This window comes from Elephas maximus, chromosome 2, assembly GCF_024166365.1.
Source record: "Elephas maximus indicus isolate mEleMax1 chromosome 2, mEleMax1 primary haplotype, whole genome shotgun sequence".
NCBI lineage: Eukaryota > Metazoa > Chordata > Mammalia > Proboscidea > Elephantidae > Elephas > Elephas maximus.
Genome location: NC_064820.1, coordinates 49,280,144 through 49,291,783, shown reverse-complemented (window position 1 = coordinate 49,291,783; position 11,640 = coordinate 49,280,144). Strand labels below are relative to the sequence as shown.

Sequence of the window (11,640 nt, the reverse complement as noted above, 5' to 3'; positions counted from 1 at the left end):
GCAGTATGTTATATTGAAAATAGAAATGAATTTTTCAATAGTTTTTAAAGAAATTAGATAACAATTAGCGAATTTACTGCTATACTCAAAACCGTCTACGTTTAAGATGACAATCTTTGGCAACAGGCTTAAGGGGAGAAACTTTGTCGACAGAAAGGCGTTGCTCTAAATCGCGAATGGTATTACGAAGAATAGCAATCTCCTTGTTTTTTTCTTCTTGAAGATGTTGGAGCTTCTAAATGAAGCACAAAAACTTTGTTATTGCAATGTAGAAATAACAAGTAAAAGGAACAACAAAAACACAGTCTGATTTAAGCAGGTATTTTAAAAAGACCTTATTCTGAAAGCTGTAATTTCTGTTTTGAGGGTTACAGCTGGTATAAGCACTCAAAAACACCATCAACACCATTGTTTTAGCTTGTTCCCACCTTTCTAGAAGTCTAGGAGTTATAAACCATGCAAATAAAGGAATTGAGCCAAAAGAAATCTACGTGCCTAATAACTCCAAAATAGTTAAATCAGCCTTAGTATAAAATATATTATGTAATTCCTTAGGAGGTCCAAATAGAGGACTTCTCTAATGCTCTAATTTACTATTCAAGTTTTCTAAATAAAATCGAAAATGACTTTTTAAGATTATTCAAAGTCTAATATCTTTCTGATCATAAGATGTGTTTTAAGGAAAAACCAAAAAACCAAACCCAGTGCTGTTGAGTTGATTCTGACTCATAGCGACCCTATAGGACAGAGTAGAACTGCTCCTTAGAGTTTCCAACGAGTGCCTGGCGGATTTGAACTGCCGACCCTTTGGTTAGCAGCCATAGCACTTAACCACTACGCCACCAGGGTTTCTATTTTAAGGAACAACTGTTAAATATCATATTGTTAGTAAATACTAGATAACTTTTACAGAAACACTCTAAGAAATTTTATCTTCTTAAGCACTGATAATCGGAGAAAAACTCACATACCCTTCTGTAGATACTCTGTGGCAAAACAGTAGAATCCAGATATGATTTTGTTGATTTAGTTTGAACTCTTGCTAGTTTGGCATCAAACTGAATCAAGCAAAAAAAAAAAAAAAGTCATTGACAGCATTTAATAATTAGATTGTTTCTGTAAATATAACTATCCTCCATTATAGACTTTGAAATATAATCTGTAATTTAAGTGTACTCTATTTTTTTTTTCTATAACAGATAACAACAACAACAAAAAACTTTAAGAAAATTTTTTCAGAAGGAGCAAAGAAACACCCAAATAAAATTAATTCTGACTGCAGGTTAAAATTACCTGGGGAACTTCTTAAAAGTATTACATGCCTGGGCACCACCTTAGAGGTTCTGGGGTGGAGCCAGGTACCATTTTTTCTTAAGATATTAGGTGATTCTATCGTGCAACCAGGGTTGAGAATCTAATTTTACTTAAAGACAGATAAAAATATATCCACATTACTATGAGTGTACTTTTTAAAGAAAATTTAGCATAAGCAACAGTCATGGAAGAAAAACTCACATACTCTTCTGTAGAAACTTTGAGGCTAAACAGTAGAATTTGGATATGATTTTGATTTAGTTTGAACTCTTACTGGTTTGACATTTTAAATGGAATTGGGTTAAAAAAAACTTGTCATAGGCCATTTATACCCACCAATTCCTTTTTTGTAAAACTTCTCATTATAATTCTTCCCTTCAGATTGAGTTTAATAGTGTAGTCTTCCTAAGAATTAAGAATAAACTCTCTGCAAGACTGTATTTGTTGGGGAAAGAGATGGATAGTTACAGTAAGATAAATAACAGAAGAGCAAAGAGTTCTGTATACCACTCAAATAATAGACTTGGGCCAGACCAGCCTCAGGGCACAGATGACAAACAAAATGCGAGTGCCCAACCAGTGGATTAGAAGTTGATGGTAGATCTTGAAACATGGCCTGTCATATCTCAGCTGGCTATCAACCCTTCCTGCAGTTTGTGGGTACACTTGGCCAAAAGGCAGTAGTAGCAGCAAAGAGCCCTCCAAGTCAGCATCAATCTCCTTTCTGCCAAATGATTACAATCTTCAACACGGTAAACCACAAAGCACCCCAGGAATACCAAAGTGTCAGAAAAATTAAAAAGTAAGACCTGTGAATTCTTACAACATAAGGTAAAGTGGGAGCTGGGGGGAAGCAAGTGAAGAATGATGGAGTTGGAGATTGGTACAATCTAGAAAAAAGATACTGTCAAAATATTTTTGAGAGTCTAACATCTGGTTAAACAACCTACTTAAAAGGCTTTAGAGCAAAGGAATGGAACCTCAGCCTCTGAGATGTCTATACTGTTATAATCCCAATGGTTCAGTCTCAGAGTGGCATCATTGTCAAAACAAAACAAAAATGAAAGAAGGAGAAAAAAAAAAAAGCTTCTGGAAACAAAAGGAATTTCAAATTAGCTCAAGGTATTTATTAATATTTCTCAAAAAATGGCAAAGTTTAAACACTTTCTTCTCCTAGTCACAGCTATGATATTCTTCAGCCACTTTAAAACATCTCTCATTACAGTATCTTGCAAAAATTCCTTCAATGCCCAGCTCCACAGTTTTTGTCCCCTTCTCTTCTTTCCACACTTTCTCTCTTTATTATGTAGACCTAGCTTTCTCCAACAAAAATAACCCTCTTTTGGAAGGGAGAAAACGGATAAAATTGAGCTAGTAATGACAAGATTCTCTTTGGTAAAGAAGGGAAGGTTTTGAACACTACCACATCAATGAATTAGTCTATTTTTTGTCATAGCTATTATTAATAACAGTACCTTACAGATACACTATTGCTTGTGATTTCTTTCTAAGGTTTTAAAATGAAATATCTTTCCTGCTTCACATAATTAGGGATTAAGTTTAAAATGTTAATATTAATGAATTTTTTTTTCTGGTCAATTATGAATATTTACCCCGCAAAACTGGATTTAAGAATCAGTCTTCAGTACGTGCACTTATTAGGAAGCCGTTTGCAGTTATTTACGAAGAACTGACGGAAGAACAAAATGTTCTGATGGATGCTATAGATTTGAATGCTACAACCATGAAGACAAATTTCTATACAGAGTAACTTTGTATCACAGTGGTCCCATGTTACTAAATATTTTAAGAGAGAAATATGATATTTTAGTACAGCAAGGTAGATTCTTTTATTTGTAGTACCTCAATGTATAATGCTATCCATTCTTTTGCTTTAGACACATTTATTTTTCTTACCTAACCGTATCATTTTGTTGAAACATAACTCGTTGCAGTTATAGAAGACTTTTATAAGACTGGGTTAAAATGGTACTTTGCTTTTTCTTCCTCTTTCTGCCGTGCTTCATAGGCAACTTTTTAATCACATGATTAGAGATCTGAGAATTTTCAGAGGCCTTAGCTGAAATCACCAGCCAGTACCATTAGTAGGCTCAGCCCCACTCTGAGGAATAGCACATACATGCTGGCCCTTATGTGTTCAATAAGAAGGGAACCTAAAACCAGGTGCTAAAAACCAGGACAAGCAGTGAGGGCATATAGTCCTTATCTTAGGACCATGAGTGTGCTATTGTATGGACCTGCCTGCACTTACTCCTAAAAGTGAACATGACTCCCTTCCCATACACAGGCATCACTTCCATTCCATATCTATGTGCCCCACTATGTCCTGGCTTTCCTATTTAGTCTCTATTCCTTACTTCTTTATTTAATAGTCTGAGTCCCTAGATCTAATGGCTAAAACCACTAACCACATTTGACTGCTGAGAACTGGAAATTTGTCCAGGCACTGAGGAGCTGTGCTATAAATGTAAAATACACATTAGATTTTGAAGAATTAATACCTGCCCCACTCCAAAAAAGGAATGCAAAATGTGCCAATGATTTAAACAAATTGATTACATGGTAAAATAATATCCTGAATATAGTATGTTAAACAAAATACATTATTAAAATTAATTTCACCTGCTTCTTTTTACTTTTTTGAATACGGCTGCTAGAGAATTTAAAATTATATATTTGGCTCAATAGTATTGATGAAGTAAAAGAACTGAACAGAAGATTTCAAAGGGCAGCTTGAGAAGACAAAGTATTATAATGACATGTGCAAAGAGCTGGAGATGGAAAACCAAAAGGGAAGAACACTAACGGAGTTTCTCAAGCTGAAAGAACTGAAGAAAAAATTCAAGCCTCAAGTTGCAATAGTGAAGGATTCTATGGGGAAAATATTAAATGACACAGGAAGCATCAAAAGAAGATGGAAGGAACATACAGAGTCATTATAACAAAAAGAATTAGTCGATGTTCAACCATTTCAAGAGGTAGCATATGATCAGGAACCGATGGTACTGAAGGAAGAAGTCCAAGCTGCTTTGAAGGCATTGGCGAAACACAAGGCTCCAGGAATTGATGGAATATCAATTGAGATGTTTCAACAAACAGGTGCAGCACTGGAGGTGCTCACTCGTCTATGCCAAGAAATATGGAAGACAGCTTCCTGGCCAACTGCCTGGAAGAGATCCATATTTATGCCTATTCCCAAGAAAGGTGATCCAACCGAATATGGAAATTATAGAACAATATCATTTATATCACACACAAGCAAACTTTTGCTGAAGATCATTCAAAAACAACTGTAGCAGTATATCAACAGGGAACTGTCAGAAATTGCCAGTTTCAGAAGAGGACGTGGAACCAGGGATATCATTGCTGATATCAGATAGATTTATCAGATGGATCCTGGCTGAAAGCAGAGAATACCAGAAGGATGTTTACCTGTGTTTTATTGACTATGCAAAGGCATTTGACTGTGTGGATCATAACAAATCATGGATAACATTGCGAAGAATGGGAATTCCAGAACACTTAATTGTGCTCATGAGGAACCTTTACATAGACCAAGAGGCAGTTGTTCGGACAGAACAAGGGGATACTGATTGGTTTAAAGTCAGGAAAGGTGTGCGTCAGGGCTGTATTCTTTCACCATACCTATTCAATCTGTATGCTGAGCAAATAGTCCGAGAAGCTGGACTATATGAAGAAGAATGGGGCATCAGGATTGGAGGAAGACTCATTAACAACCTGCCTTATGCAGATGACACGACCTGGCTTGCTGAAAGTGAAGAGGACTTGAAACACTAATGAAGATCAAAGACCATAGCCTTCAGTATGGATTACACCTCAACATAAAGAAAAGAAAACTCCTCACAACTGGACCAAAGAGCAACATCATGATAAACAGAGAAAAGATTGAAGTTGTCAAGGATTTCATTTTACTTGGATCCACAATCAACAGCCATGGAAACAGCAGTCAAGAAATCAAAAGAGGCATTGCATTGGGTAAATCTGCTGCAAAGGACCTCTTTCAAGTGTTGAAGAGCAAAGATGTCACCTTGAAGACTAAGGTGTGCCTGACCCAAGGCATGGTATTTTCAATTGCATCATATGCATGTGAAAGCTGGGCAATGAATGAGGAAGACCGAAGAAGAATTGATGCCTTTGAATTGTGGTGCTGGTGAAGAATATTGAATATACCATAGACTGCCAAAAGAACAAACAAATCTGTCTTAGAAGGAGTACAACCAGAATGCTCCTTAGAAGCAAGGACGGCGAGACTGCGTCTTACATACTTTGGACATGTTGTCAGGAGGGATCAGTCCCTGGAGAGGGACATCATGCTTGGCAGAGTACAGTGTCAGCGGAAAGGAGGAAGACCGTCAACAAGGTGGATTGACACAGTGGGTGCAACAATGGGCTGCAAACATAACAACAATTGTAAGGATGGCTCAGGACCGGGCAGTATTTCACTCTGTTGTGCATAGGGTCGCTATGAGTCGGAACCTACTCGATGGCACCTAGTAACAACAACTACCTTTCTATTAGACAGAGTTGTTCTAGACCCTATCCATGTTTTTTAGGCTTCATGTCTGTCATTGCTTCTTAATAAAATAGACATGCAACCTAAAATAAATGTGGGCCCAACACAATGCCTCGCACACAATAGAGACTTTAAAAAATATTGGCCTTTTTTTCTCTTTACTGCCTAGTCTTGCTTTCTAGCCATGGACCTGAGCTCCAGAGCTGGATCTCACGCAACTGTCTGCTTCTTTTATTTTGACCTGATGTTCTAGAGAGGCCCTCTTCCTCACATCATGCTTTCTGTTAACAGCCTTCGACCTTGACTTCAGGGCCTGTTCTTTCTTGGCTGCCATATCTCTCTGTGCTTATGACTTGGTAATGTAGACATCCTACATTGAGTAGTGGTCTCTAAAGAAGTAGTTTCTGCCCTGGCATAGTGGTTAAGAGCTCTAGCTTCTAACCAAAAGGTCGGCAGTTTGAATCCACCAGGCACTCCTTGGAAGCCCTATGAGGCAGTTCTACTCTGTTCTATAGGGTCGCTATGAGTTGGAATTGACTCAATGGCAAAGGGTTTTTTTTTTTTTTACTTACCATTTCCTTTACCTCTGCCTTCCTCAGTTTCCCTCAGTTGACCCCAACGATCCCCTCACTTGATCTCTCTGGTTTAACTTAGGGCCTGAGCAGACAGAGGCAGCTCTGACAGAGGCAGCAAGCATTTAAGCAGTGTTGGTCCCATCTCTTGCCCATGCCTAACTTGCAGGTCTTGGCTTGCCCTGGTTGGGACAGGGGGCCTTTCATGCCAAGTCCTGTTTCCTATACCCACATTCTCATCAGTCCTTGATGTTAGACAGAATTTGAAATACTGTACAATCATACCCAAAAGAAAGATACCCATGGGCTTTGGAATCTGAAACATCTCAGTTCAACTACACATCAGCTATGTGACTTTAGACACGGTACTTAATTTCTCTGAATCTCAGTTGCATCAACTATAAGACGGGAAAACTCGTTATTTACGTTACGGGCAAGTTATAAAGATCAAGTGATAAAACAGATGTGAAGTGTTCAGCAAAGCACTGGTCACTTAAACACTCAAATAATATTACTAAAATAGAATAGGAGCAGTCATTTTTTTCTGAGGCCTGTGGCAATTTTACCCCTCCCACATTCTGGATAATGCTTTTTTATACTCTTCAGGATCAAAGTATGTGACTTGGTGGCAAGGAGTGTCCAGTCTCTAAAAATCATAATGATGAGTATCATTTGTAATTTTCTATAAATGTTTTATGTACTATTGCTGAACTTCTTTCAGATATTTGGTTTCTTGACAGCCACAAATGTACACAGCTAATATATATATTCACTAACTCAGTGTGACTTTTTGTATCATATTGTTACGGCAGATCTTTAGAAAAAACTCCAAATGGGGTCTCAGACTGCTTGTATATAAAGATTTTTCCTTTCTTAAGGCATGATAAGGATAATAGATTTTGACTATCTTTTTTTGTAAATACGTCACCCCTAGGTTGATGCCCTGTTTTACCACAATGAATATTCCTATTTGAAGTCCCTTTTAAACTCTTTCTAAGAATCTAGTTTTTCTGCCCCATGATATGTATGTTTCTACAAATATATCAGGGAGAAATTTGTCTCTTTTTATCCTAAATAAAGCAAAAAGAATTTGTAATTGGTTCACCAGGGCTCCATAATTTCTTCTGAGGAGCGAGTAATGTTGAGGATTAGTAACATTCTCCCCACTCCAGAATGACAGTCTTAAAAAGTCTGCAGAGACTTGGCTGCTAGCTTGGCTGCTAGCCAAAAGGTCAGAGGTTCTAACCTACCATCTCTTCTGCGGGAGACAGATGTGGCAGTCTGCTTTTGTAAAAATTACAGCCTTGGAAACCCTATGGGGCAGTTATACTCTGTCCTACAGGGTTGCTATGAGTCGAAATCTGTTAGACAGCAGTGGGTAATGGGTTTCCGAAGTGATCTGTCCCCACTCTCAGAGAAAATTTCCTTTCTGGAAACTAGGACCCTTTGAACGGCTGAAGACTCCCACCTTCAGGCCAAGCACTGAAAGGCAGCTGTACGGTGTTTGAGCTCATGGGGAATATCAGCATGTGAAACCTTCTCTCAAGGTTCTTTCTAGTCCTGAAATTTACCTCAGTGTGATGAAAAATAATCAAAGTATGGCTTAGAATAAGAGATGCACCCATAGTTTAGCAGACCCTTAAACACCTACCTCCATTTGTAATTTGACTAATTCATTTTGTTTTTCCTTTTCTTGAGTTCTTAACTTTGCATTTAACTCTGAAATTTCCATCTCCTTTTTCTCTATCAGTTCTTTGCGCTTTTCTTCATTTAATTCAGCTGAATGCAACGAAAATAAAGTTCATTCATTTTAACATTTAAAAAAATCTTATAAGCATATATTTCTTTAGTATTTTAAAAAGACACATGAAAGTAAATTTTATTAATGAAAACATATATTTTAGAAACAGTATATGTACAAGATAACATTATACACTTTTGACAAGACCCTGCAAAATGTTTGAATCACAAAGGTTGCCTACCAAATGCTTTTGAATGAATAATTTGTACTCTTAAACATCAACGGCCTAGAGAATAAATAGGACACTTAATAGTTAAAGAGGGATACAAAGTTCGGGTATCTAGGTATAGGCTCCAAATTACCAGATGAATTGAGCTCATCAGGCCCCTGCTATACTCCATACGATCAGGCTTCTCTCATATTCATACCATGTCTCTATGCTCCATCAAATTTTCTCTTCTCTCAATTTTCCTATTCCTGTTAATAACACTGTATCTTCTAGGGTGGGAAGCTCAAGGAACTCTTTGATTTTAGGCAGAAAGGAAAGAGTCAGTTCATCTACCAGCCCCGCAAATACGGGACTTCCATTCACAACTAATTTCTACTCCTGCTACTTGCTTAGTTTCAGGTCTCATTTTTCCTTACCTGGACTGTGTTTAAGCTCTCTATCACCAGTATCTACCTCCTATACACTGTTGCCAGTTCCATCTTTCTAAATATGGCACTCGCCTTCTCAAAAACCTTCAGTCACTTCCCGTTTACTTAGCCTGACAATTCAAGGGGTAAAAGAATCTGGCACTAGTCAGTTTCTGGCCTTTCTCTTGTTGACCTTTTTTGTGTAGTGCAAAGAATAGGTGGAAAATGAACTATTATTCTCTACCACTTTCCATGCCTTCCCCTCTGAATGCCATGGCTTTTATTTTCTCTCAGCCAACAGTCTGTTCTTCCCATCTTCATCAGGCAATATTGCTCAAATGTCAGGGCTTAGTATCAGGGTCCTAATAAAAGGTCCCACCTCAGCCTGGGATGCGACAAAGCCCAGAAGGATATATTTAGCTATCCAAAACTCAGAGAAATTGAGTTCCATCTGTACCCATTATGTGCCTGGAGGCTGCACTGTTGAAGGTACAAATGCAGAGAAATTGTGCCAAAATAAGAGCTAAAACATTGAAATGGATCTATCTATCTTTGAATACTATATTAGAAGACAGACATGTGGTATCAAGATTATGTTGGCCTTTATGAAATGAACTGAAAAGAGTCCTTGTTCTTGTGTTAATCCTCTGAAAGTGTTTGTATAAGATTGGCATTATTTTTTTTTGAAATGGTTAGTAGAATTTCACCAGAAAAGCCAACTGTCTTAGTTATCTAGCACTGCTATAACAGAAATACCACCAGTGGATGGCTTTAACAAACAGGAGTTTATTCTCTCATAGTCGAGGAGGCTTGAAGTCTGAATTCAGGGTGCCAGCACCAGGGGAAGGCTTTCTCTCTCTGTTGGCTCTGGGGTAAGGTCCTTGTTGTCAATCTTTCTCTGGTCTTGGAACTTCTCAGCCCAGGGACCCTGGGTCCAAAGGACACATTATTCTCCTGGCTCTTGTTTCTTGGTGGTATGAGGTCCCTCTGCTCTCTGCTAGCTTCTCTCTTTTATATTTCAAAAGAGACTGACGTAAGACAAAATCTAATCTTGTAGACTAAGCCCTGCCTCATTAACATAACTGCCAAACAATCCTGCCTCATTAACATTATAGAGGTAGGATTTACAAAACATAGGAAAATCACATCAGATGACAAAATGGTGGACAATCACACAATACTGGTGAGAATCATGGCCTGGCCAAGTTGGTACACATTTTGGGGGGCCATAATTCAATCCATGACACCACCAGAGCCTGCAGTTTTCTTGTGAGAATTTTTTTTTAAATTATAGTTTTAATTTATTTAACAGGCATAAGGTCTCCTTTTAAAATTTAGCAAAGTTGTATCTCACTGTAGTTTTAATTCAGTGGTTAAGAGCTTGGCTGCTAACCAAAATGTTGGCAGTTCGAATCTGCAGGTTGTTCCTTGGAAACTAAGGGGCAGTTCTACTCTGTCCTATAGGGTCGTTGTGAATTGGAATCGACTCGATGGCAATGGGTTTGGTTTGGTTGGTGTTTACTGACCAGCTGGAGTTGCTGAGTGGTGCAAATGGTTAACACACACTCAGCTGCTAACCAAAAGGTTGGAGGGTGGAGTCTACCCAGAGATGCCTTGGAAGAAAAGCCTGGCAATCCACATCCAGAAAATAAGTCATTGAAATCCCCATATAGCCCAGTTCTGCTCTGACACAAATGGGGTCACATGAGTCAGAATTGACTTGATGGCAACTAGTGGTAACTGACTAATTATGTTAAGTATCTTTTCATGTGTTTATCTCCATCTGTATATTTCTTTGGCACAGTGTCTGTTCAGATATTTGGTCCATTTCCTTATTGGGTTGTCCACTTCTTATTATTGAGTTGTTAAGAGTTCTTCATATACTTTCGATACAAGTCCTGTATCAGGTATGTACTCTGCAAATATTTTCGTCCAGTCTGTGGATTGTCCTTTTATTTTCCTAACAGGTTTTGAAGAACAGAAGTTTTTAACTTTTATAAAGTCCAAGTTATAATTTTTTCTGTATTGTTTGTGCTTTTTGTTTCTTTCCAAGAAGTTGTGCCTACCTCAAGGTAATGAAGATTGTCTCCTATGCTTTCTTCTAGAAGTTTTATAGGTTTGACATTTAGACCTATCATCCATTTCAAGCTAATTTTTATATATTGTGTGCCTAAAGATGAACTCATTAAGAAAGGTTTTTAACACTCATATAAAACCAATTAACCTCAACATATATTCAATATATGTTCACGAGCCCTGTTTTACTGAAGAAAATTTCATTATACATTTTATATTAATTTTATGGTACTAATCACATTAAATATTATTAAGTGCAAACATCATGAATCCAATTCAGAAATACTGTAATTTATATCACAAAAACCTAAATTAAAATGCATCAAGGAAATGTTCATTCAAGAATACTGGGTGTTACTGAAAAAAGCTTATACACATACTTAAATTGTTTGTTGATGTCTTAGAATCTAGGAACTTTAAAATAAAAAACTTTACCTTGTTTTTGCATGTCCTGATAAAGTTTCCTTATTTCTGTCTTATATCCATCCTCTTTGATTTTCATTTCATTCACAAGTTTGACAATATTATTCTTATATTCCTAAAGATTAAAAAAGTATAAATTTTTCCATTTAAATATATGTACACAACTTTTTTCTTTTTTTTTCTTACATGCATTTTTTATAATTGTACTTTAGATAAAGGTTTACAGAACAAACAAGTTTCTCATTAAACAGTTAGTACACATATTGTCTTATGACATTGGTTAACAACCCCACGACAAGTCAACACTCTCCCTTCTCAACCTT

The 11,640-nt window shown here is 37.3% G+C and overlaps 1 protein-coding gene across 1 annotated transcript in view; it reads right to left on the bottom strand.

Moving 5' to 3' along the window:
* Nucleotides 1–83: 83 nt before the first annotated feature.
* CCDC152 (coiled-coil domain containing 152) overlaps nt 84–11,640 on the bottom strand; it is a 65,452-nt gene continuing 53,895 nt past the window's right edge. Inside the window, exons 5-8 of the mRNA XM_049863096.1 lie at nt 11,330–11,432; nt 8,093–8,220; nt 972–1,058; nt 84–235 (exon numbers count right to left, since the gene is read on the bottom strand). Of these exons, the coding sequence (XP_049719053.1) occupies nt 86–235; nt 972–1,058; nt 8,093–8,220; nt 11,330–11,432 (468 nt within the window). The 3' untranslated portion in view covers nt 84–85. The remainder of the gene's footprint in view (nt 236–971; nt 1,059–8,092; nt 8,221–11,329; nt 11,433–11,640) is intronic.